Raw genomic sequence first — 27691 nt, forward strand, 5'->3', positions numbered from 1 at the left:
TTTTGCACGCCCAATTTTTCAGTTTTTGATTTGTTAAAAAAGTTTGAAATATCCAATAAATGTCGTTCCACTTCATGATTGTGTCCCACTTGTTGTTGATTCTTCACAAAAAAATACAGTTTCATATCTTTATGTTTGAAGCCTAAAATGTGGCAAAAGGTCGCAAAGTTCAAGGGGGCCGAATACTTTCGCAAGGCACTGTATATGAGTCTGTTTCTGTGTATCTGTACAGCGTGTATGAGTCTGTTTCTGTGTATCTCTACAGCGTGTTTGAGTCTGTTTCTGTGTATCTCTACAGCGTGTATGAGTCTGGCGCATAATCTCCTGTACTGTATGTGTTTGTAGTGTCCTTCCTTATACATGACTAACTACACATGTCCAGATCAGATTTGATATATGATATATTTCCCCAGGTCAGTAAGACAGGAGCAGAGGGAGCTGTGTTTAATATATGATATATTTCCCCAGGTCAGTAAGACAGGAGCAGAGGGAGCTGTGTTTGATATATGATATATTTCCCCAGGTCAGTAAGACAGGAGCAGAGGGAGCTGTGTTTGATATATGATATATTTCCCCAGGTCAGTAAGACAGGAGCAGAGGGAGCTGTGTTTGATATATGATATATTTCCCCAGGTCAGTAAGACAGGAGCAGAGGGAGCTGTGTTGGAAGAAGCTAAGAACATTAACAAGTCACTGTCTTCCCTGGGCAACGTCATCTCTGCTCTGGCCGAAGGAAATGTAAGTCTAGTTCCCTCCCTCCCTCCCAGACACACACACACACACACACACACACACACACACACACACACACACACACACACACACACACACACACACACACACACACACACACACACACACACTGGGCAACGTCATCTCTGCTCTGGCCAAAGGAACTGTAGGCCTAGTCCCCCCCCCCCCCCCTGTAAGTCCAGTGTCTTCGTCCCCCCTGTAAGTCCAGTGTTGTCGTCCCCCCCTGTAAGTCCAGTGTCGTCCCCCCTGTAAGTCCAGTGTCGTCGTCCCCCCCGTAAGTCCAGTGTCGTCGTCCCCCCTGTAAGTCCAGTGTCTTCGTCCCCCCTGTAAGTCCAGTGTCTTCGTCCCCCCTGTAAGTCCAGTGTCGTCGTCCCCCCTGTAAGTCCAGTGTCGTCCCCCCTGTAAGTCCAGTGTCTTCATCCCCCCTGTAAGTCCAGTGTCTTCGTCCCCCCTGTAAGTCCAGTGTCTTCGTCCCCCCTGTAAGTCCAGTGTCGTCGTCCCCCCCTGTAAGTCCAGTGTCGTCCCCCCTGTAAGTCCAGTGTCGTCGTCCCCCCCGTAAGTCCAGTGTCGTCGTCCCCCCTGTAAGTCCAGTGTCGTCGTCCTCCCCGTAAGTCCAGTGTCGTCGTCCCCCCTGTAAGTCCAGTGTCTTCGTCCCCCCTGTAAGTCCAGTGTCTTCGTCCCCCCTGTAAGTCCAGTGTCGTCGTCCCCCCTGTAAGTCCAGTGTCTTCGTCCCCCCTGTAAGTCCAGTGTCGTCGTCCCCCCTGTAAGTCCAGTGTCGTCCCCCCTGTAAGTCCAGTGTCTTCGTCCCCCCTGTAAGTCCAGTGTCGTCGTCCCCCCTGTAAGTCCAGTGTCGTCGTCCCCCCTGTAAGTCCAGTGTCGTCCCCCCTGTAAGTCCAGTGTCTTCGTCCCCCCTGTAAGTCCAGTGTCGTCGTCCCCCCTGTAAGTCCAGTGTCGTCCCCCCTGTAAGTCCAGTGTCTTCGTCCCCCCTGTAAGTCCAGTGTCGTCGTCCCCCCTGTAAGTCCAGTGTCGTCCCCCCCCCCTGTAAGTCCAGTGTCGTCCTCCCCCCCTGTAAGTCCAGTGTCGTCGTCCCCCTCCCCTGTAAGTCCAGTGTCGTCGTCCCCCCTGTAAGTCCAGTGTCGTCCTCCCCCCCTGTAAGTCCAGTGTCGTCCCCCCCCTCCCCTGTAAGTCCAGTGTCGTCCCCCCCCGTAAGTCAAGTGTCTTCGTCCCCCCTGTAAGTCCAGTGTCTTCGTCCCCCCTGTAAGTCCAGTGTCGTCCCCCCCCCTGTAAGTCCAGTGTCTTCATCCCCCCTGTAAGTCCGGTGTCGTCCTCCCCCCCCCTGTAAGTCCAGTGTCGTCCTCCCTCCCCTGTAAGTCCAGTGTCGTCCCCCCCTGTAAGTCCAGTGCCACCCCCTGTAAGTCCAGTGTCATCATCCCCCCTGTAAGTCCAGTGTCATCATCCCCCCCTGTAAGTCCAGTGTCATCATCCTCCCCTGTAAGTCCAGTGTCATCATCCCCCCCTGTAAGTCCAGTGTCGTCCCCCCCCCTTGTAAGTCCAGTCCCCCCCCTGTAAGTCCAGTGTCGTCTCCCCACCCCCTGTAAGTCCAGTGTCATCGTCGTCGCCCCCCCTCCACTCCCGTGAGTTCAGTGTCCCCCCCCCTGTAAGTCCAGTGTCTTCCCCCCCCTGTAAGTCCAGTGTCATTATCCCCCCCTGTAAGTCCAGTGTCATCATCCCCCCCTGTAAGTCCAGTGTCGTCGTCCCCCTGTAAGTCCAGTGCCGCCCCCCCCCCTGTAAGTCCAGTGTCGTCCTTCCCCCTGTAAGTCCAGTGTCGTCCCCCCTGTAAGTCCAGTGTCGTCCCCCCTGTAAGTCCAGTGTCGTCCCCCCCTGTAAGTCCAGTGTCGTCCTTCCCCCTGTAAGTCCAGTGTCCTCCCCCCTGTAAGTCCAGCGTCGTCCTTCCCCCTGTAAGTCCAGTGTCGTCCCCCCTGTAAGTCCAGTGTCGTCGTCCCCACTGTAAGTCCAGTGTCGTCCCCCCTGTAAGTCCAGTGTCGTCCCCCCCCCCCTGTAAGTCCAGTGTCGTCCCCCCCTGTAAGTCCAGTGTCGCCCCCCCCCCCTGTAAGTCCAGTGTCGTCCCCCCCCCCCCTGTAAGTCCAGTGTCGTCGTCCCCCCCTATAAGTCCAGTCCCCCCCCTGTAAGTCCAGTGTCGTCCCCCCCCCTGTAAGTCCAGTGTCGTCCCCCCCCCCCTATAAGTCCAGTTCCCCCCCTGTAAGTCCAGTGTCGTCCCCCCCCCCTATAAGTCCAGTCCCCCCCCTGTAAGTCCAGTGTCGTCCCCCCCCCCTGTAAGTCCAGTGTCGTCCCCCCCCCCCTGTAAGTCCAGTGTCGTCCCCCCCCCCCTATAAGTCCAGTCCCCCCCCTGTAAGTCCAGTGTCCCCCCCCCCCCTGTAAGTCCAGTGTCGTCCCCCCCCCCCTGTAAGTCCAGTGTCGTCCCCCCCCCCCTATAAGTCCAGTCCCCCCCCTGTAAGTCAGGTGTCGTCCCCCCCCCCCTGGAAGTCCAGTGTCTTCCCCCCCTGTAAGTTCAGTGTCTTCCCCCCCTGTAAGTTCAGTGTCGTCGTCCCCCCACACAATATATGTTCTAATTAGTTAACTGGAAACTGGACGCCATGATGTAGAGAGTTATTCTGCAGCTACCTGTGTTTTGTTCAGCGATTCATGTTTGCTTTCTTCTTTCTCCCCCCCTCTCTCTCTCTCTCTCCCTCACTCTGTCTCTCTCTCTCTCTCCCTCTCTCCCTCTCTCCCTCTCTCCCCTCTCTCCCCCCCTCTCTCTCTCTCTCTCTCTCTCTCTCTCTCTCTCTCTCTCTCTCTCTCCCCCCCCTCTCTTCCCCCCTCTCTCTCTCTCTCCCTCTCTCCCTCCCTCTCTCTCTCTCTCTCTCTCTCTCTCTCTCTCTCTCTCCCTCTCTCCCTCTCTCCCTCTCTCCCCTCTCCCCCCCCCCTCTCTCTCTCTCTCTCTCTCTCTCTCTCTCTCTCTCTCTCTCTCTCTCTCTCTCCCCCCCTCTCTTCCCCCCTCTCTCTCTCTCTCCCTCTCTCCCTCCCTCTCTCTCTCCCTCTCTCTCTCTCTCTCCCCCCGTGTTTTCTCTCTCTCTCTCTCTGTCTCTCTCTCCCCCCCTCTCTTCCCCCCTCTCTCTCTCTCTCCCTCTCTCCCTCCCTCTCTCTCTCTCTCTCCCTCCCTTCTGGCCCTCCATCCCTCTCCCCCCTGTAGAAGACCCATGTCCCGTACCGTGACAGTAAGATGACCCGTATCCTGCAGGACTCTCTAGGGGGAAACTGTAGAACCACCATGTTCATCTGCTGCTCTCCATCCAGCTACAACGACCAGGAGACCAAGTCCACACTCATGTTCGGACAACGGTAATACACACACACACACACACACACACACACACACACACACACACACTGTTCACAGTCACCCATTCCCCCTCTGTGGAGCCTCCTCTGGTCAAACATCTTCCTCCTCTGTGGAGCCTCCTCTGGTCAAACATCTTCCTCCTCTGTGGAGCCTCCTCTGGTCAAACATCTTCCTCCTCTGTGGAGCCTCCCCTGGTCAAACATCTTCCTCCTCTGTGGAGCCTCCTCTGGTCAAACATCTTCCTCCTCTGAGGAGCCTCCTCTGGTCAAACATCTTCCTCCTCTGTGGAGCCTCCACTGGTCCTCCCGTTCCTCCTCTGTGGAGCCTCCACCGGTCCTCCCGTGCCTCCCTGGAGGAGCCTCCACTGGTACAAACATCTCTGTGGAGTCAGTGTAAATGAAAGTATTAGTAATTTACAATACTCCAAACCATTCTGTGACTTTATTAAACCATGGGGGGGAAAACTATTAATAATACTGTTGATTTTTAACGAGTTTTTATTCATTTTAAAAACTGCTGGCTGCACAACAAATTTCCCTGTGGGGACCAATGAAGTTTGAATCAAATCTAATTGTTATTGTTATTGCTATGTGGAATATATTGAATTGTGTCTCTCTTCTCCCCACCCAGAGCTAAGACCATCAGGAACAAGGCCTCGGTCAACCTGGAGCTGACAGCAGAACAGTGGAAGAAGAAGTACGAGAAGGAGAAGGAGAAGAACAAGGTGATGAAGGAGACGGTCCAGAGACTGGAGGCTGAGCTGAACCAATGGAGAAACGGGGAGAACTCCCACGGAACAGGCACGTCAAGTAGCACACACACACACACACACACACACCCACACACACGGAGCACAAATACACAGGTATACTCTCACACACAATAAATAGCCCGATCACTAGAAATAGATGCCCATTTTGGGCGTTGGAAAAGGTCCTGAGAACGTTGATATCCGCTTTCCTGTTGCCCAGCACTGGGACCCGTGATGCTCAGACCACTGTGCTGTTGCACTGGCACCCGTGATGCTCAGACCACTGTGCTGTTGCACTGGGACCCGTGATGCTCAGACCACTGTCCTGTTGCACTGGGACCCGTGATGCTCAGACCACTGTCCTGTTGCACTGGGACCCGTGATGCTCAGACCACTGTCCTGTTGCACTGGGACCCGTGATGCTCAGACCACTGTCCTGTTGCACTGGGACCCGTGATGCTCAGACCACTGTCCTGTTGCACTGGGACCCGTGATGCTCAGACCACTGTCCTGTTGCACTGGGACCCGTGATGCTCAGACCACTGTCCTGTTGCACTGGGACCCGTGATGCTCAGACCACTGTCCTGTTGCACTGGGACCCGTGATGCTCAGACCACTGTCCTGTTGCACTGGGACCCGTGATGCTCAGACCACTGTCCTGTTGCACTGGGACCCGTGATGCTCAGACCACTGTCCTGTTGCACTGGGACCCGTGATGCTCAGACCACTGTCCTGTTGCACTGGGACCCGTGATGCTCAGACCACTGTCCTGTTGCACTGGGACCCGTGATGCTCAGACCACTGTCCTGTTGCACTGGGACCCGTGATGCTCAGACCACTGTCCTGTTGCACTGGGACCCGTGATGCTCAGACCACTGTCCTGTTGCACTGGGACCCGTGATGCTCAGACCACTGCGCTACGCTCTTGATGATACTTGACGGTATGAGGTCTGTTGGTTTGCAGAGCCTTCCCCGAACCGTAGTCCTAACCTTAACCACTCAAAATTAATGCCTTAACTTTTAACCTTTGAATTGTTTATTTTTAAACTGCGTAACCCCGTGGAATTAACCCTGTAACCCCGTGGAATTAGCCCTGTAACCCCGTGGAATTAGCCCTGTAACCCCGTGGAATTAACCCTGTAACCCCGTGGAATTAACCCTGTAGCCACGCGGAATTAACCCTGTAGCCACGCGGAATTAACCCTGTAGCCCCGTGGAATTAACCCTGTAGCCATGTGGAATTAACCCTGTAACCCCGTGGAATTAACCCTGTAGCCACGCGGAATTAACCCTGTAACCCCGTGGAATTAACCCTGTAGCCACGCGGAATTAACCCTGTAGCCACGCGGAATTAACCCTGTAACCCCGTGGAATTAACCCTGTAACCCCGTGGAATTAACCCTGTAACCCCGTGGAATTAACCCTGTAGCCCCGTGGAATTAACCCTGTAACCCCGTGGAATTAACCCTGTAACCCCGTGGAATTAACCCTGTAACCCAGTGGAATTAACCCTGTAACCCCGTGGAATTAACCCTGTAGCCCCGTGGAATTAACCCTGTAACCCCGTGGAATTAACCCTGTAGCCCCGTGGAATTAACCCTGTAACCCCGTGGAATTAACCCTGTAACCCCGTGGAATTAACCCTGTAGCCACGTGGAATTAACCCTGTAGCCATGTGGAATTAACCCTGTAGCCATGTGGAATTAACCCTGTAACCCCGTGGAATTAACCCTGTAACCCCGTGGAATTAACCCTGTAACCCCGTGGAATTAACCCTGTAACCCCGTGGAATTAACCCTGTAACCCCGTGGAATTAACCCTGTAACCACGCGGAATTAACCCTGTAACCCCGTGGAATTAACCCTGCAGCCATGTGGAATTAACCCTGTAGCCATGTGGAATTAACCCTGTAACCCCGTGGAATTAACCCTGTAACCCCGTGGAATTAACCCTGTAACCCCGTGGAATTAACCCTGTAACCCCGTGGAATTAACCCTGTAACCCCGTGGAATTAACCCTGTAACCCCGTGGAATTAACCCTGTAACCCCGTGGAATTAACCCTGTAACCCCGTGGAATTAACCCTGTAACCCCGTGGAATTAACCCTGTAGCCACGCGGAATTAACCCTGTAACCCCGTGGAATTAACCCTGTAGCCACGCGGAATTAACCCTGTAACCCCGTGGAATTAACCCTGTAACCCCGTGGAATTAACCCTGTAACCCCGTGGAATTAACCCTGTAGCCACGCGGAATTGACCCACGGATCGTGGGCGCGGTACCGGCAAATGGCTGGGTTTTGATGAATAAATAAGTTGTAGGTGTGTTGACGCTTGACACTCACTGGCCAATCAGAACGTGCTCCATGGGTAAATATGTGTTTGCTTCAAGTTGTGTATTTACGGTCTTTGGTGTATTGCCTTGGAATCAACTCCGACGTTAGTCCATTATATTGTGTTAAAAACAGCTTACAGAAACAAAATAACAAAATGTAGACCTATCCCATCTTTGGTACCTGTGTTAACTTTAACCTGTTTGCATTCCACATTGTTCTAAGTCATTGCAAAGCTTCAATATGTAAATATATACTGTACATAGCATTCACACTGATATAGGGGGCTAGGTCTACATAGCATTCACACTGATATAGGAGGCTAGGTCTACATAGCATTCACACTGATATAGGAGGCTAGGTCTACATAGCATTCACACTGATATAGGAGGCTAGGTCTACATAGCATTCACACTGATATAGGAGGCTAGGTCTACATAGCATTCACACCGATATAGGAGGCTAGGTCTTCATAGCATTCACACTGAAATAGGGGACTAGGTCTACGTAGCATTCACACTGATATAGGAGGCTAGGTCTACATAGCATTCACACTGAAATAGGGGACTAGGTCTACGTAGCATTCACACTGATATAGGAGGCTAGGTCTACATAGCATTCACACTGAAATAGGGGACTAGGTCTACATAGCATTCACACTGATATAGGGGGCTAGGTCTATATAGCATTCACACTGAAATAGGGGACTAGGTCTACATAGCATTCACACTGATATAGGGGGCTAGGTCTAAATAGCATCCACACTGATATAGGGGGCTAGGTCTACATAGCATTCACACTGATATAGGAGGCTAGGTCTACATAGCATTCACACTGATATAGGGGGCTAGGTCTACAAAGCATTCACACTGATATAGGAGGCTAGGTCTACATAGCATTCACACTGATATAGGGGGCTAGGTCTACATAGCATTCACACTGATATAGGGGGCTAGGTCTACATAGCATTCACACTGATATAGGGGCTAGGTCTACATAGCATTCACACTGATATAGGAGGCTAGGTCTACATAGCATTCACACTGATATAGGGGCTAGGTCTACATAGCATTCACACTGATATAGGGGGCTAGGTCTACATAGCATTCACACTGATATAGGAGGCTAGGTCTACATAGCATTCACACTGATATAGGGGCTAGGTCTACATAGCATTCACACTGATATAGGGGGCTAGGTCTACATAGCATTCACACTGATATAGGAGGCTAGGTCTACATAGCATTCACACTGATATAGGGGCTAGGTCTACATAGCATTCACACTGATATAGGGGGCTGTGTCTTCATAGCATTCACACTGATATAGGGGCTAGGTCTACATAGCATTCACACTGATATAGGGGGCTAGGTCTACATAGCATTCACACTGATATAGGGGGCTAGGTCTACATAGCATTCACACTGATATAGGGGGCTAGGTCTACATAGCATCCACACTGATATAGGGGCTAGGTCTACAAAGCATTCACACTGATATAGGGGGCTAGGTCTACATAGCATTAACACTGATATAGGGGCTAGGTCTACATAGCATTCACACTGATATAGGGGCTAGGTCTACATAGCATTCACACTGATATAGGGGCTAGGTCTACATAGCATTCACACTGATATAGGAGGCTAGGTCTACATAGCATTCACACTGATATAGGGGGCTAGGTCTACATAGCATTTACACTGATATAGGGGGCTACGTCTACATAGCATTCATACTGATATAGGGGCTAGGTCTACAAAGCGTTTACACTGATATAGGGGTTAGGTCTACGTAGCATTCACACTGCTATAGGGGCAAGGTCTACATAGCGTTTACACTGATATAGGGGTTAGGTCTACGTAGCATTCACACTGATATAGGGGCTAGATCTACATAGTGTTTACTCTGATATAGGGGTTAGGTCTACATAGCATTCACACTGATATAGGAGGCTAGGTCTACATAGCATTCACACTGATATAGGAGGCTAGGTCTACAAAGCATTCACACTGATATAGGGGGCTAGGTCTACATAGCATTCACACTGATATAGGAGGCTAGGTCTACATAGCATTCACACTGATATAGGGGCTAGGTCTACATAGCATTCACACTGATATAGGGGGCTAGGTCTACATAGCATTCACACTGATATAGGGGCTAGGTCTACATAGCATTCACACTGATATAGGGGGCTAGGTCTACATAGCATTCACACTGATATAGGAGGCTAGGTCTACATAGCATTCACACTGATATAGGGGCTAGGTCTACATAGCATTCACACTGATATAGGGGGCTAGGTCTACATAGCATTCACACTGATATAGGAGGCTAGGTCTACATAGCATTCACACTGATATAGGGGCTAGGTCTACATAGCATTCACACTGATATAGGGGGCTGTGTCTTCATAGCATTCACACTGATATAGGGGCTAGGTCTACATAGCATTCACACTGATATAGGGGGCTAGGTCTACATAGCATTCACACTGATATAGGGGGCTAGGTCTACATAGCATTCACACTGATATAGGGGGCTAGGTCTACATAGCATCCACACTGATATAGGGGCTAGGTCTACAAAGCATTCACACTGATATAGGGGGCTAGGTCTACATAGCATTAACACTGATATAGGGGCTAGGTCTACATAGCATTCACACTGATATAGGGGCTAGGTCTACATAGCATTCACACTGATATAGGGGCTAGGTCTACATAGCATTCACACTGATATAGAGCTAGGTCTACATAGCATTCACACCGATATAGGAGGCTAGGTCTACATAGCATTCACACTGATATAGGGGGCTAGGTCTACATAGCATTTACACTGATATAGGGGGCTACGTCTACATAGCATTCATACTGATATAGGGGCTAGGTCTACAAAGCGTTTACACTGATATAGGGGTTAGGTCTACGTTGCATTCACACTGCTATAGGGGCAAGGTCTACATAGCGTTTACACTGATATAGGGGTTAGGTCTACGTAGCATTCACACTGATATAGGGGCTAGATCTACATAGTGTTTACTCTGATATAGGGGTTAGGTCTACATAGCATTCACACTGATATAGGGGCTAGGTCTACATAGCATTCACACTGATATAGGGGGCTAGGTCTACATAGCATTCACACTGATATAGGAGGCTAGGTCTACATAGCATTCACACTGATATAGGGGCTAGGTCTACATAGCATTCACACTGATATAGGGGGCTAGGTCTACATAGCATTCACACTGATATAGGAGGCTAGGTCTACATAGCATTCACACTGATATAGGGGCTAGGTCTACATAGCATTCACACTGATATAGGGGGCTAGGTCTACATAGCATTCACACTGATATAGGAGGCTAGGTCTACATAGCATTCACACTGATATAGGGGCTAGGTCTACATAGCATTCACACTGATATAGGGGGCTGTGTCTTCATAGCATTCACACTGATATAGGGGCTAGGTCTACATAGCATTCACACTGATATAGGGGGCTAGGTCTACATAGCATTCACACTGATATAGGGGGCTAGGTCTACATAGCATTCACACTGATATAGGGGGCTAGGTCTACATAGCATCCACACTGATATAGGGGCTAGGTCTACAAAGCATTCACACTGATATAGGGGGCTAGGTCTACATAGCATTAACACTGATATAGGGGCTAGGTCTACATAGCATTCACACTGATATAGGGGCTAGGTCTACATAGCATTCACACTGATATAGGGGCTAGGTCTACATAGCATTCACACTGATATAGAGCTAGGTCTACATAGCATTCACACCGATATAGGAGGCTAGGTCTACATAGCATTCACACTGATATAGGGGGCTAGGTCTACATAGCATTTACACTGATATAGGGGGCTACGTCTACATAGCATTCATACTGATATAGGGGCTAGGTCTACAAAGCGTTTACACTGATATAGGGGTTAGGTCTACGTAGCATTCACACTGCTATAGGGGCAAGGTCTACATAGCGTTTACACTGATATAGGGGTTAGGTCTACGTAGCATTCACACTGATATAGGGGCTAGATCTACATAGTGTTTACTCTGATATAGGGGTTAGGTCTACATAGCATTCACACTGATATAGGAGGCTAGGTCTACATAGCATTCACACTGATATAGGAGGCTAGGTCTACAAAGCATTCACACTGATATAGGGGGCTAGGTCTACATAGCATTCACACTGATATAGGAGGCTAGGTCTACATAGCATTCACACTGATATAGGGGCTAGGTCTACATAGCATTCACACTGATATAGGGGGCTAGGTCTACATAGCATTCACACTGATATAGGGGCTAGGTCTACATAGCATTCACACTGATATAGGGGGCTAGGTCTACATAGCATTCACACTGATATAGGAGGCTAGGTCTACATAGCATTCACACTGATATAGGGGCTAGGTCTACATAGCATTCACACTGATATAGGGGGCTAGGTCTACATAGCATTCACACTGATATAGGAGGCTAGGTCTACATAGCATTCACACTGATATAGGGGCTAGGTCTACATAGCATTCACACTGATATAGGGGGCTGTGTCTTCATAGCATTCACACTGATATAGGGGCTAGGTCTACATAGCATTCACACTGATATAGGGGGCTAGGTCTACATAGCATTCACACTGATATAGGGGGCTAGGTCTACATAGCATTCACACTGATATAGGGGGCTAGGTCTACATAGCATCCACACTGATATAGGGGCTAGGTCTACAAAGCATTCACACTGATATAGGGGGCTAGGTCTACATAGCATTAACACTGATATAGGGGCTAGGTCTACATAGCATTCACACTGATATAGGGGCTAGGTCTACATAGCATTCACACTGATATAGGGGCTAGGTCTACAAAGCATTCACACTGATATAGGGGGCTACGTCTACATAGCATTCATACTTATATAGGGGCTAGGTCTACATAGCATTCATACTGATATAGGGGCTAGGTCTACATAGCATTCACACTGATATAGGGGCTAGGTCTACAAAGCATTCACACTGATATAAGGGCTAGGTCTACATAGCATTCATACTGATATAGGGGGCTACGTCTACATAGCATTCATACTTATATAGGGGCTAGGTCTACAAAGCGTTTACACTGATATAGGGGGCTAGGTCTACATAGCATTCATACTGATATAGGGGCTAGGTCTACTGCAAATTCCATTATGGCTGAGCATGGACATTCCGAACATGGTCAATAAGCGAGATTCCATTCATGATTGACACGACCTGAGAAGAGAGCGAATAGTTCTTAATGAAACAAAACAAAACAACATCGCTTTAATTAGGCTCTGACTAAGTACACTTACAGGGACCATTATTGCTCCACGTGGGCATATAATAACAAACTGGGAATGTCAGCTCACTGTTTTGCACCTCTCGGGCATGAACTTTTAATAAAGCTAAATGGGGGTGGGGGGGACTTAGTTTGTTATGTTTCTAAATAGGAAGTATACAGGCAACAAAAGCACATCTCCTGTGTTCCACAACTGAAAAGTCTGCGTTTCCTCTGTCAAAATTCATGCCATAATCAACTACTTTACCTCCTAAACCAGCTTTTGGGTGGTTTTAAATATCCTTACCTGAGCTGCCTGAAATTAGCACGTTGGATCACGTTTTTAAGGAAACACCTAAGATATTTCCAACCCTCCCATCAAGTGACCTGATGTACAGAACAACACTGGTAAATTACCAATCCTTGCGCAAAAGTTTGAAAATAGCACAACGCTGGCTTTAACAGGTCAACATTGACAACGAATGTGCGTTTGACACTTGCGCTGCCGTAACGCCAGCCGAAAATAAGAGTTTGATGCGTTCTTATATTTTAGTAATCCACAGAGCAGAGACCTGTCAGTTAATTCACAGGGCAGATCTGCCAGTTAATCCACAGAGCAGACCTGTCAGTTAATCCACAGAGCAGAGACCTGTCAGTAATCCACAGAGCAGAGACCTGTCAGTAATCCACAGGGCAGAGACCTGTCAGTTAATCCACAGGGCAGATCTGCCAGTTAATCCACAGAGCAGACCTGTCAGTTAATCCACAGAGCAGAGACCTGTCAGTAATCCACAGGGCAGAGACCTGTCAGTTAATCCACAGAGCAGAGACCTGTCTGTTAATCCACAGAGCAGAGACCTGTCAGTAATCCACAGAGCAGAGACCTGTCAGTAATCCACAGGGCAAAGACCTGTCAGTTAATCCACAGGGCAGAGACCTGTCTGTTAATCCACAGGGCAGACCTGTCAGTAATCCACAGGGCAGACCTGTCAGTAATCCACAGAACAGAGACCTGTCAGCAATCCACAGAGCAGAGACCTGTCAGTTAATCCACAGAGCAGAGACCTGTCAGTAATCCACAGAGCAGACCTAATGTCATTCATTACTCTCATTCATTACCCTCAATGGGCTAGTCTGTGAGGAGAACACACACATTATAATTATAGACACACACACACACACACACACACACACACACACACACACACACACACACACACACACACACACACACACAGTAGATCTCCCCCAATGTGGTCTTCCCTCTTCATGATCCACTTACCCACACCAGGTGAGGAGATTCCTGAGCTGGATCTGTTGAGTCCTGGGGCTGTGCCGGTTAAGTGTCTGATACCCAGAGAAGATAGTTCCTCTTCCAGTCTGAGTCGACTCCCCAGAGAAGACAGTTCCTCTTCCAGTCTGAGTCGACTCCCCAGAGAAGACGGTTCCTCTTCCAGTCTGAGTCGACTCCCCAGAGAAGACGGTTCCTCTTCCAGTCTGAGTCGACTCCCCAGAGAAGACAGTTCCTCTTCCAGTCTGAGTCGACTCCCCAGAGAAGACGGTTCCTCTTCCAGTCTGAGTCGACTCCCCAGAGAAGACAGTTCCTATTCCAGTCTGAGTCGACTCCCCAGAGAAGACGGTTCCTCTTCCAGTCTGAGTCGACTCCCCAGAGAAGACAGTTCCTCTTCCATTGTGATCAGGATTTCAGAGGAGGAGAGACAGAAGTACGAGGAGGAAATACGTAAACTCTACAAACAGCTGGATGACAAGGTCAGGGTTCAGACACACAATGAAACTTGCCAGTGAAGTTTGTGTTTGATGTTACATAAATAGAGTGTGTTTGTCTCTGATGGAGATTTATGATGAACAATTTTACCCATAAGGCTCTGTACAACATACCTGTTTTTTTGTTGTGTGTGTGTGTGTGTGTGTGGTGTCTACACAGGACGATGAGATCAACCAGCAGAGTCAGCTGGTAGAGAAGCTGAAGGAACAGATGCTGGATCAGGAAGAGGTAGCAGACAGTATCTATTTCCTCATCTCTCTTCCTCTATCTCTCCACAGTATCTTCCTCTATCTTCCTAGATCCCTCCAGAGGAAGAGGTACATTGTCTTTATTTCCTCTTTTACCCTATCTATATTACTCTATCTCTATATCTCCCTCTCTCTATATATCTTTCTCTCACTCTCTCTATCTTCCTTCCTTCCTCCCTCTCTCTCTCTATCTCCCTCTGTATATATACAGTATATATTATATATATATTTTTCTCTCTCTCTATCACCCTCCCTCTCTCCTTCCTTCCTTCCTTCCTTCCTTCCTTCCTTCCTTCCTTCCTTCCTTCCTTCCTTCCTTCCTTCCTTCCTTCCTTCCTTCCTTCCTTCCTTCCTTCCTTCCTTCCTTCCTTCCTTCCTTCCTTCCTTCCTTCCTTCCTTCCTTCCTTCCTTCCTTCCCCCTCTCTCTCTCTCTCTCTCTCTCTCTCTCTCTCTCTCTCAATTCAATTTAAGGGGCTTTATTGGCATGGGAAACATATGTTAACATTACCAAAGCAAGTGATGTAGATAATATACAAAAGTGAAATAAACAATAAAAATTAAGAGTAAACATTACACTCACAAAAGTTCCAAATGAATAAAGACATTTCAAATGTCATATTATATATATATATACAGTGTTGTAACGATGTACAAATGATTAAAGTACAACAGGGAAAATAAATAAGCATAAATATGGGTTGTATTTACAATGGTGTTTGTTCTTCAGTGGTTGCCCTTTTCTTGTGGCAACAGGTCACAAATGTTGCTGCTGTGATGGCACACTGTGGAATTTCACCCAGTAGATATGGGAGTTTATCAAAATCGGGATTGTTTTCAAATCTTTGCGTGTCTGTCTAATCTGAGGGAAATATGTCTCTCTAATATGGTCATACATTGGGCAGGAGGTTAGAAAGTGCAGCTCAGTTTCCACCTCATTTTGTGGGCAGTGTGCACATAGCCTGTCTTCTCTTGAGAGCCATGTCTGCCTTACGGCGGCCTTTCTCAATAGCAAGGCTATGCTCACTGAGTCTGTACATAGTCAAAGCTTTCCTTAATGTTTGGTCAGTCACAGTGGTCAGTTATTCTGCCGCTGTGTACTCTCTGTTTAGGGCCAAATAGCATTCTAGTTTGCTCTGTTATTTTATATTTCTTTCCAATGTGTCAAGTAATTATCTTTTTGTTTTCTCATGATTTAGTTGGGTCTAATTGTGCTGTTGTCCTGGGGCTCTGTGGGGTGTGTTTGTGTTTGTGAACAGAGCCCAAGGAAGAGCTTGCTTAGGGGACTCTTCTCCAAGTTCATCTCTCTGTAGGCGATGGCTTTGTTATGGAAGATTTGGGAATCGCTTCCTTTTAGGTGGTTATAGAATTTAACGTCTCTTTTCTGGATTTTGTTCATTAGCGGGGATCGGCCTAATTCTGCTCTGCATGCATTATTTGGTGTTCTACGTTGTACACGGAGGATATTTTTGCATAATTCTGCTTGCAGTCTCTCAATTTGGTGATTGTCCCATTTGGTGATTTCTTGGTTGGTGAGCGGACCCCATACCTCACAACCATAAAGGGCAATGGCTTCTATAACTGATTCAAGTATTTTTAGCCAGATTCTAATTGGTATGTTGAATTTTATGTTCCTTTTGATGGCATGGAATGCCCTTCTTGCCTTGTCTCTCAGATCGTTCACAGCTTTGTGGAAGTTACCTGTGGCGCTGATGTTTAGGCCAAGGTATGTATAGTTTTTTGTGTGCTCTAGAGCAACACTGTCTAGATGAAATTTGTATTCGTGGTCCTGGCAACTGGACCTTTTGTGGTCTGGCAGAATAGGTGCAGAAGATCTAGGTGCTGCTGTAGGCCCTCCTTGGTTGGTGACAGACCATCCATGGTCTGTCTCTATCAATTCAATTCAAGGGCTTTATTGGCATGGGAAACATGTGTTAACATTGCCAAAGCAAGTGAGGTAGATAATATAGCAAGTGAGGTAGCAAGTGAGGTAGATAATATATAAAGTGAATATATAAAGTGAAATAAACAATAAAAATTAACAGTAAACATTACACATACAGAAGTTTCAAAACAATAAAGACATTACAAATGTCATATTATATATATATACAGTGTTTTAACAATGTACAAATGGTTAAAGGACACAAGATAAAATAAATAAGCATAAATATGGGTTGTATTTACAATGGTGTTTGTTCTTCAATGGTTGCCCTTTTCTCGTGGCAACAGGTCACAAATCTTGCTGCTGTGATGGCACACTGTGGAATTTCACCCAGTAGATATGGGAGTTTATCAAAATTGGATTTGTTTTCGAATTCTTTGTGGATCTGTGTAATCTGAGGGAAATATGTCTCTCTAATATGGTCATACATTGGGCAGGAGGTTAGGAAGTGCAGCTCAGTTTCCACCTCATTTTGTGGGCAGTGAGCACATAGCCTGTCTTCTCTTGAGAGCCATGTCTGCCTTACGGCGGCCTTTCTCAATAGCAAGGCTATGCTCACTGAGTCTGTACATAGTCAAAGCTTTCCTTAATTTTGGGTCAGTATCAGTGGTCAGGTATTCTGCCGCTGTGTACTCTTTGTATAGGGCCAAATAGCATTGTAGTTTGCTCTGTTTTTTTGTTAATTCTTTCCAATGTGTCAAGTAATTATCTTTTTCGCTTCCTTTTAGGTGGTTATAGAATTTAACGGCTCTTTTCTGGATTTTGATAATTAGTGGGGATCGGCCTAATTCTGCTCTGCATGCGTTATTTGGTATTTTACGTTGTACACAGAGGATATTTTTGCAGAATTCTGCATGCAGAGTCTCAATTTGGTGTTTGTCCCATTTTGTGAAGTCTTGGTTGGTGAGCGGAACCCAGACCTCACAACCATAAAGGGCAATGGGCTCTGTGACTGATTCAAGTATTTTTAGCCAAATCCTAATTGGTATGTTGAAATTCATGTTCCTTTTGATGGCATAGAATGCCCTTCTTGCCTTGTCTCTCAGATCGTTCACAGCTTTGTGGAAGTTACCTGTGGCGCTGATGTTTAGGCCAAGGTATGTATAGTTTTTTGTGTGCTCTAGGGCAACACTGTCTAGATGAAATTTGTATTCGTGGTCCTGGCAACTGGACCTTTTTTGGAACACCATTATTTTGGTCTTACTGAGATTTACTGTCAGGGCCCAGGTCTGACAGAATCTGTGCATAAGATCTAGGTGCTGCTGTAGGCCCTCATTGGTTGGTGACAGAATCTGTGCATCTGAGTTGTGACCCTTTTTTGTTGGTTATGTTGTCATAGTTCTGCCTAGTTCCTCTTGGCGTGGGTCCTCTGTGTGTAGGTCCAGGGGGGGGGGGGGGGGGGTCCTGCAGGTCTGGGAGGGTGTCTTGCTGGTCTGGGTGGGGTGTCTAGTGATCTGTTGCTCCTGTGTGAAGTGTTGGGGATACGTTTGAGAGCGATGTCCTTTAGAGTCCGAGGAAAGGTGGGCACTGCTGCCTTGTAGAGGTGGACCTGGTCATAGAGGCTGTTCAAGTCCAGGGTGGAGTGGTGGGCCAGGAAAACATTTGGTTTTGAGGCACAGTCACGGTAAATACTTGCGTTTACCCGCTGTATTGTGGCAGGGTGGAAGTCTTTTCGTGGTAGCAGGGTGGAGATAACCACTTGTGCGTTGGGGAAAGTAGAAGAAGCCTTTTCAATCACTCCCTTCAGTGCTGTGGCCACCCTTTCCTGCTGTGCTCTCAGGTCGTAGTACAATCTGCGTCTTGTGTTTGTCCTCAGTGGGTGTGAGGGGGTTGTCAGAAGGGCTATCAGGGTGGCTGACAGGGGGGTGCTCAGAGGGGGTGTGAGCCGCTGGGCTTGTGGTTCTTCATTTGTCTTTCTCTCTCTCCCTCTATATTTATTTCTCTCTCTACCTCCCTCCCTCCCTCTCTCTCCCTCCCTCCCTCTCTCTATCTATCTTCCTCCCTCTCTCTATCTCCCTCTCTCCCTCCCTCTCTCTATCTATCTCTCTCCCTCCCTCCCTCTCTCTATCTTCCTCCCTCTATCTCCCTTTCTCCCTCTCTCCCTCCCTTCCTCTCTCTATCTATCTCCCTCCCCCCTCTCTATCTATCTCCCTCTCTCTATCTATCTTCCCTCCCTCCCTCCCTCCCTCCCTCCCTCCCTCCCTCCCTCCCTCCCTCCCTCCCTCTCTCTTTCTCCCTCTCCCCCTCTCTCCCTCTCTCTATCTATCTTCCTCTCTCTCCCTCCCTCCCTCCCTCCCTCCCTCCCTCCCTCCCTCCCTCCCTCCCACACCTCCCTCCCTACCTCCCTACCTCCCTCTCTCTATCTCCCTCTCTCCCTCTCTCTAAATTGTCAGTTTTATGACAGTTGTAAATACCTGCAGGAACTCTCTCTGTTCCACTGCAGAAATGGAAGTTAAAAATCCCTTTGTCACAACAGAGAGAGATTTTGTATTGCTGTGACATCCAAGATTGGATAATAAAACAATATTTCTGTTATCCAAACATTTGATTGGTCCGTGGGTATTTAAAGAACACTCCTGTGGAATTCATTACGATTTGGTGATGTCATTAAAGACCGTAGAACAACATAACTGTATCTCTGAAAGTGTACGTTTCCCAATTGTCAGGTTTACTTCTAAATGTTGTGGAATTTATAGGATTAAATATGAAACTATTTGTGAGAAGATGAAATGTGATATTAGCCTTGTAAGTGAGTAAATAAAAATCATATGAAAGTTCTTCCCAGTCAGTGACCACGCCCACGTGAGCACAGATATTATGTAGACGTACCCCTCGTGAAGAATGGACATATCAGACCAAGCAGGCAGACGGTGTTGAACCGGACGTCATGAATGATTAGATTCTACCGAACCAGAAAAAACATGGAGCGTGGCTGCACGTTGAAATGGTAGGAATTTAAATCTCTAGAGACCAGTACATTGCCCGGATTCTACGGGCGTGTAAATTGGTTCTAGCTCTACATTAGACCAGCGTAACCAACAGCGTTAGATCTGAAAGGTACGAAATGGTTAGAAACTCTGAAACTCTCTCTCTCGAAGAAGAAGAAGAAGAAGACTAAACAGGAATATTCAGCTGTTTAAGTACTCTAGTCTTGTAAACTCTACAGAGAACCACTGGGTGGTACTCTGAAAGATCCATTCTAACGAACACTTCCTCTGGAAGAAACGGTTTAACAGACACCTCCGAGACAGAGAAGGTACAGCTACAAAGAACAAAGTGACCTCTGGTGGACGACCAGAGATTTACACAACCAGAGACTTTCTGTCGATTTACTCCCCGTAGATGGATCAAGTGTTTTCAACAGAGAGACAGCAAAGACATACACACGTAAATGTGTACATTGCAATTCTTTCGAATGAGCAGCCGTTCATGTGCTAAGTATTCACATTTCCATGAGCATATTTATCAGCTGTACGATAGTGGAATTCCTTTGTCTATCTGTTGAGTCCGCCATTTTGTGTAACAAGCCAGTCATATTGGTTTAGTCCACTAGGGACTTTTCATTGCATATTAATCAATGTGTAAGCTATCCTGTTTGTGTGTTTATGTAATTCTGTGTGATTATTTAGTTAGTAAATAAATAATTAAGCCAATTTGTATATCGCTGATTCATAATTTATGCGGGGGTTCATGCAGATATCCAATGATTTTTTGCGACATTCAGAATGAGACTGATAAGGTAAATAAGAATTCATGAATTGACTGTGACTGATGCAAGAGATCTTTTTATATCTTTAGAGTTTAGTCGGGAGATAGTAACTCGTTAAATAACTTTGTGGTGCCCCAGATTACTACTTAATTAATTGTTATATGATTCATTTAATTGCGTAATAATTGAACGTGGTATGTCATTATTTTATAAAATAACAAACACATTAATGATATTCACCACACAACACTCTCCCAGGTTGTAATGAATACTCAGGGAGAAAAAGGTGTAGATTCAAACGCAGTGTGGGGCAGATGTTTATTCAGCCTTCGCAGAAGGCAGGAATCGTGGTCACAGGCAGGCAACGGTCAAACACAGGTAGGCAGTCAAAAACAAACAATACCTCAAAACCATACAAACAGAAAGATCTGAACTAAATACGGAGCTGATGAGACCAGGTGAAATCGATGAACAAAAATGAAAGACAGGACTACGATCGAGAACACAAAGAAAAAGAACACAAGAAAAGCAGAACAGAAGCGTACACAGCTCCTTGCCTCGTCCCCTGGGGACAGTGAGAAGGTGTCTGGGGGAGCTGGGTTTTGTCTGACGGGGCTGTCTGTTTCTCTGTTTCTCTCCCTGCTCCTTGCCTCGTCCCCTGGGGACAGTGAGAAGGTGTCTGGGGAGCTGGGTTTTGTCTGACGGGGCTGTCTGTTTCTCTGTTTCTCTCCCAGCTCCTTGCCTCGTCCCGTGGGGACAGTGAGAAGGTGTCTGTGGACCTTGGCAGGCTGCAGATGGAGAGTGAGGTTGCCAAGGCGGAGGTCAGGGAGGTTCTGCAGGCCTTGGAGGAGCTGGCTGTTAACTACGATCAGAAGAGCCAGGAGGTGGAGGACAAGAGTCTGCAGAACAAACTACTGGCTGAGGAACTGGCCAAGAAAATGGTAGGCTATACCTCTATACCTTTATTCCCTGTGAAAATAATTCAAATTAAAATCCATCCATCCATCTGTTCGACCATCCATCCATCGATATCCATCCATCAATATCCATCCATCCATCTGTTCATCCATCCATCTGTCCATCCATCCATCCATTTGTTCATCCATCCATCCATCAATCCATCCATCCATCCATCCATCCATCCATCCATCCATCCATCCATCCACCCACCCACCCATCCATCCATCCATCCATCCATCCATCCATCCATCCATCCATCCATCCATCCATCAATCAATGCTCCCTCTGTGCTCCCTCTCTGCTCCCTCTCTGCTCCCTCTGTGCTCCCTCTGTGCTCCCTCTGTGCTCCCTCTCTGCTCCCTCTGTGCTCCCTCTGTGCTCCCTCTGTGCTCCCTCTGTGCTCCCTCCCTCCCCTCCTTTACTCCTTTGGTGGGTGTGTATGTGGGGGTTTGGGAGAAATGAAAAATACTAATTTCTTCTTCTTCTTCTTCTTCTTCTTTTCCCCCAGGCCCACCTGATGCGTATCGAGGCGGACTTGTGTCGTCTACAGGAAGTGAGTGTTCATCAGAGGAAACGCATTGCTGAGGTTCTCAACGGCCTGATGCGGGACCTTTCTGAGTTCAGCGCTATCGTGGGCAACAAGGATATCAAACTGGTCCGTACCATACTTTACTTTAGCTGTAAACATATGACTTCTGACTTCAATTAACTGTTACTACTTGACCGTTGATTCTTGAAACTTAATACTTAAATTTAGCTGTCAACATATGGCTTCTGACATCAATTAACCGTTACTACTTGACCGTTGATTCTTGAAACTTAATACTTAAATTTAGCTGTAAACATATGACTTCTGACTTCAATTAACTGTTACTACTTGACCGTTGATTCTTGAAACTTAATACTTTACTTTTACTTTAACAACAAGAACATCAAGCTGGTACGTCTGCTGTCACCAAGGTTACGGCATGTACGCCCATATTCAAAAAGAGTAGGACTGCTGATCTATGACGCTGATCTAGGAGAGAGCTGTATTCTGGGAAACCCTATCCTAGAAGACTGGAGGTGGAGGCTAGTTCCCCTGTCCATGTGTCTATTTCATTATGATCTGAAAGTCTGAACAGATGTCCTGAGACTCTTACGTCAACATATGACTTCATCTTTTTCTAGTTAGAAAAACATTACTTTGAAGTTTTGTTTTCTAAGGCCGTCAGCGAAAGAACATCAAACCAGATGTCAGAGAGAGAGAGAGAGCAGAGTTCTCTGTCAACAACAACACTGTTATCCTATTTAGATTGTTATTGATGTGCTTGCTCTCTCCGTCGCGCTTCGTTTCGGCGATGTCGTCTGCTAAATTACTGTCAACATTATAGACGTGTTTTTATAAATGTTTGACCTATCCCTCCTCCTTTTATCTCACTCTCTCTGCCTCTCTCTGCCTCTCTCTCTCTCTGCCTCTCTGCCTCTCTCTCTCTCTCTCTCTGCCTCTCTCTCTGCCTCTCTCTGCCTCTCTCTCTGCCTCTCTCTGCCTCTCTCTCTGCCTCTCTCTGCCTCTCTCTCTGCCCCTCTCTGCCTCTCTCTGCCTCTCTCTGCCTCTCTCTGCCTCTCTCTCTGCCTCTCTCTGCCTCTCTCTCTCTCTCTGCCTCTCTCTGCCTCTCTCTGCCTCTCTCTCAATTCAATTTCAATTCAATGTCAATTCATGGGGCTTTATTGGCATGGGAATCATATGTTAACATTGCCAAAGCAAGTGAAGTAGATAATATACAAATGTTAAATAAACGATTAAAATTAACAGTAAACATTACACTCACAAATGTTCCAAAAGAATAAAGACATTTCAAATGTCATATTATTTCTGTATACAGTGTTTTAACTATGTGCAAATAGTTAAAGTGCAAAGGGGAAATTAAATAAGCATAAATATGGGTTGTATTTATAATGGTGTTTGTTCTTCACTGGTTGCCCTTTTCTTTTGGCAACAGGTCACACATCTTGCTGCTGTGATTATTATCAAAATCGGGATTGTTTTAAAATCTTTGTGGATCTGTGTAATCTGAGGGAAATATGTGTCTCTAATATGGTCAAACATTGGGCAGGAGGTTAGGAAGTGCAGCTCAGTTTCCACCTCATTTTGTTGGCATGTGTACACATAGCCTGTCTTTTCTTGAGAGCCAGGTCTGCCTATGGCGACCTTTCTCAATAGCAATGCTATGCTCACTGCGTCTGTACATAGTCAAAGCTTTTCTTCATGTTTGGTTCAGTCACAGTGGTCAGATATAACAAGGACCAGCTTGCTTAGGGGACTCTTCTCCAAGTCTGTAGGTGATGGCTTTGTTATGGAAGGTTTGAGAATCGCTTCCTTTTAGGTGGTTGTAGAATTTAATGTCTCTTTTCTGGATTTTGATCAGTAGTGGGGATCGGCCTAATTCTGTTTTACGTTGTACACTGGGGATATTTGTCCAGAATTCTGCATGCAGAGTCTCAATTTGGTGTTTGTCCCATTTTGTGAATTCTTGGTTGGTGAGCAGACCCCAGACCTCACAACCATAAAGGGCAATGTATTCTATAACTGATTCAAATATTTTTAGTCAGATCCTAATTGGTATGTCAAATTTGATGTTCCTTTTGATGGCGTAGAAGGCCGTTCACAGCTTTGTGGAAGTTACTTGTGGAGTTTAGGCTAAGGTATGTTTAGTTTTTTGTGTGCTCTAGGGCAACGGTGTCTAGATGGAATTTGTATTTGTGGTCCTGGCAACTGGACCTTTTTGTGTGTTTATTGCCAGTTTTAACCACACACTTGATGTTTGTGTACATGGATTTTATAATGTCGTATGTTTTCCCCTCCACACCACTTTCCATCAATTTGTATAGCAGACCCTCATGCCACATTGAGTCAAAAGAAGACTTTTCCTTTGTTTTGGTTTGTTTGTCAATTAGGGTGTGTAGGGTGAATACGTGGTCTGTTTGTCAATTAGGGTGTGTAGGGTGAATACGTGGTTTGTCGTACTGTAAAATGTTGACATTTGCTCAGTACATTGTTTTCACTGGGGAAATGTACGAGTCTGCTGTTAATGATAATGCAGAGGATTTTCCCAAGGTTGCTGTTGACGCATATTCCACAGATGTTATTGGGGTCAAATTTGTCTCCACTTTTGTGGATTGGGGTGATATTGGGGAAGATGCCAGAGCTAAGGAAAATAGTTTAAGAATAGCCCATTGGAATTTGTGGTCTGCATATTTTAGAATTTCATTGAGGATACCATCAATACCTCAGGCCTTTTTTGGTTGGAGGGTGATGACAGAAGTGAGTGCTACAGTCTACTTATTGTGTTCCGGAACAATGGTGGCCATCTTAAAGCATGTGGGGACAGCAGACTGGGATATGGAGCGATTGGTCTGGTCTGTGCATGCTCTGAGGACGTGGCTAGGGATGCCGTCTGGGCCAGCAGCCTTGCGAGGGTTAACACGTTTAAATGTTTTACTCACATCGGCCACGGAGAAGGAGGGGGGTGTGCGATGGTGACACTGTATTATCCTCAAAGCGGACAAAGAAGGTGTTTAGTTTGTCTGGAAGCGTGTCCGTAACGTGGCTGGTTTTCTTTTTGTAGTCCGTGATTTCCAGTAGACCCTTCCACGTAAGTCTCGTGTCTGAGCCGTTGAATTGCGACTCCACTTTGTCCCTGTACCAGCATTTCACTTGTTTGATTGTCTTGCAGAGAGAATAACTACACTGTTTATATTCAGATGTATTCCCAGACCTCTTTTCATGGTTAAATGCGATGGTTCGCACTTTCAGTTTTGCGTGAATGTTCCCATTTCTGGTTAGGGTAGGTTTTAATAGTCACAGTGGGTACAAGATCTCCAATGCTCTTCTTTATAAAACTCACTCACCGAGTCAGCGGATAGATCAATGTTGTTTTCTGAGGCTGACCGGAATATCCCAGTCCACGTGATCAAAACAACTTTGAAGCGTGGATTCCAATTGGTCAGACCAGCGTTGAATGGTTCTAGTCACTTGTACATCCTGTTTGAGTTTCTGCCTATAAGACAGTAGGATCAAGATGGGGTCGTGGTCGGATTTGCCAGGAGGGAGGGATTTGTTAGAGTAGCAGTGATCGAGTGTATTACCCCGGCGAGTATGCTGATAAAATGTAGGTAGCCTTGGTCTCAAATTTGCTTTGTTAGAATCCCCAGCTACAATAAATGCAGCCTCGGGATATATGGTTTCCAGTTTACATAGAGTCCAGTGAAGTTCCTTGAGGGCGGTCGTGATGTCTGCTTGAGGGGGATTGTACACAGCTGTGACGATAACTGACGAGAATTCTATTCGGGGGTAATATGGCCGGAATTTGATTGTAAGGAATTCTAGGTCGGGAGTGCAGAAGGACTTGAGTTTCTGTATATTGTTATGATTACACCATGAGTCGTTAACTTTTTGGTGACAGGGGGCAGTATTTTCACGTCCGGATGAAATGCATGCTCAAATTCAACTGCCTGCTACTCATCCCCAGAAGATAAGATATGCATATTGTTAGTATATTTGGATGGGAAACACTCTGAAGTTTCTAAAACTGTTTGAATCATGTTTGTGAGTATAACAGAACTTGTGTAGCAGGCAATACCCAGAGGACAAACCATTCAGACTTTTTAAAATTTGAGGTCACTGTCTATTCAATGAGGTTTCATTGGGAAACTAGATTTTTAAGGGACTTGTCTACAGTTCCTACCGCTTCCACTGGATGTCACCAGTCTTTAGAAATTGGTTGAGGTCATTCCTTTGTGTAATGAAGAAGTACGGCCATCTTGAATGAGTGTCATGTCATGTGTACCTTTTGAGAGAGGCGCATGACTCGAAAAGTAGCGTCAGTTTGTTGTCTTCCTGTATTGAACACAGATAGTCCCGTCTTCAATTTGATCGATTATTAACATTTAAAAATACCTAAAGTTGTATTACAAAAGTAGTTTAAAATGTTTTGGCAAAGTTTACAGGTAACTTTTGAGATATTTTGTAGTGACATTGCGCAAATTGGAAGCTGTGTTTTTCTGGATCAAACGCGCCAAATAAATGGACTTGGATATATATTGACGGAATTTAATCGAACAAAAGGACCATTTGTGATGTTTATGGGACATATTGGAGTGCCAACAAAAAGAAGCTCGTCAAAGGTAAGGCATGATTTATGTTTTATTTCTGCGTTTTGTGTCGCGCCTGAAGGGTTGAAATATGCTACTCTCTCTTTTACTGTCATCAGATAATAGCATCTTATGCTTTTGCTGAAATCTGACATGTTGGCTGGATTCACAACGAGTGTAGCTTTAATTTGGTATCTTACATGTGATTTCATGAAAGTTAGATTTTATAGCATTTTATTTGAATTTGGCGCTCTGCATTTTCCCTGGCTATTGGCCAAGTGGGACTCAAGCATCCCCGCCTATCCCAGAGAGGTTTTAAATTGAAATCTAATCTAATTGAGAGAGAGAGAGAGAGAGAGAGAGAGAGAGAGAGAGAGAGGGAGATAGAGATGCTCTCTCTCTCGTTCTCTCCAGCTGTCTTTCTCTTTCTTTTCTCTGTCCCCACTCTCTGTCTCTCAAATTCAAAAGGTCATTATTGGCATGGAGAGTGTAGCCATATATGATTGCCAATGCAAACATACTGGAACATATTGAATCAATGAAAATTGTAAGCTTTCCCTCTCCTCCCCTCCTAGCCGATGGAGATAACGGGGGCGATCGAGGAGGAGTTTACAGTAGCTCGTCTCTACATCAGTAAAATCAAGTCAGAGGTCAAGTCCATGGTGAAACGCTGTCGTCAGCTAGAGAACCTTCAGATGGAGTTTCATAGGAAGATGGAGGAGACTGGAAGAGAGCTGTCCTCTTGCCAACTACTCATCTCACAGGTGACCCAATATGATTACCAATTGTACATTTTACTATGCACAAGGGGTAGGGCAAGTAGGGCAAGTAGGGCAGGTAGAGAGAGAGAGAGAGAGAGAGAGAGAGAGAGAGAGAGAGAGAGAGAGAGAGAGAGAGAGAGACCAGAGAGAGAGAGCAGAGCAGAGGTCAGGATCAGATGAGCTTCTGCATTTTTCAGCATTTTCTTAAAAAAAGATAGACTAGGAGTTAGATAAACTTGGATTTTTTGTCAGCAACACATACTGGATTCTACCCTCTACAACATAACCCCTAATTCAAATCAAAACTTAAAACCTACAACCTGATTTTTGACGGATTTACGGAATCACCTGGAAGGTTCACAACTACCAAGATGTATTACTATATACAGCCAATTCTCTGGAAAACAACAGAAACCTGAAAACACTATCCAACCTGGAACTGAGTGAGTAATGTTTAGTCTGAAACTATATTTTATTTCCAAAAGCCAAAAAGAAAAATACACAACATTACTTTATATGGACTGAATTCTAACATAATTCTGCCAAGCTTGATACAGCTTCAACTAGCACTGACGTGTCAAGTGAGAGTGGT

General features: G+C 46.2%; 1 protein-coding gene across 2 annotated transcripts in view; it reads left to right on the top strand.

Moving 5' to 3' along the window:
• LOC118940507 (kinesin heavy chain) overlaps positions 1 to 27691 on the top strand; it is a 173794-nt gene that overhangs the window by 116901 nt on the left and 29202 nt on the right. The window contains exons 9-17 of one of the 2 annotated variants that reach the window (XM_090204319.1): positions 634 to 738; positions 4004 to 4152; positions 4784 to 4953; positions 13852 to 13926; positions 14158 to 14330; positions 14506 to 14574; positions 20980 to 21186; positions 21714 to 21860; positions 26914 to 27102. In XM_090204319.1, coding sequence (XP_090060445.1) covers positions 634 to 738; positions 4004 to 4152; positions 4784 to 4953; positions 13852 to 13926; positions 14158 to 14330; positions 14506 to 14574; positions 20980 to 21186; positions 21714 to 21860; positions 26914 to 27102 — 1284 coding nt within the window. Of the gene's footprint in view, positions 1 to 633; positions 739 to 4003; positions 4153 to 4783; positions 4954 to 13787; positions 14331 to 14505; positions 14575 to 20979; positions 21187 to 21713; positions 21861 to 26913; positions 27103 to 27691 lie in introns of those variants that run through there. The other variant, XM_090204318.1, reaches the window with a different exon arrangement.

This window comes from Oncorhynchus mykiss, chromosome 17 (genome assembly GCF_057628025.1).
Source record: "Oncorhynchus mykiss isolate SJ-2025 chromosome 17, ASM5762802v1, whole genome shotgun sequence".
Taxonomy (NCBI): Eukaryota; Metazoa; Chordata; class Actinopteri; order Salmoniformes; family Salmonidae; genus Oncorhynchus; species Oncorhynchus mykiss.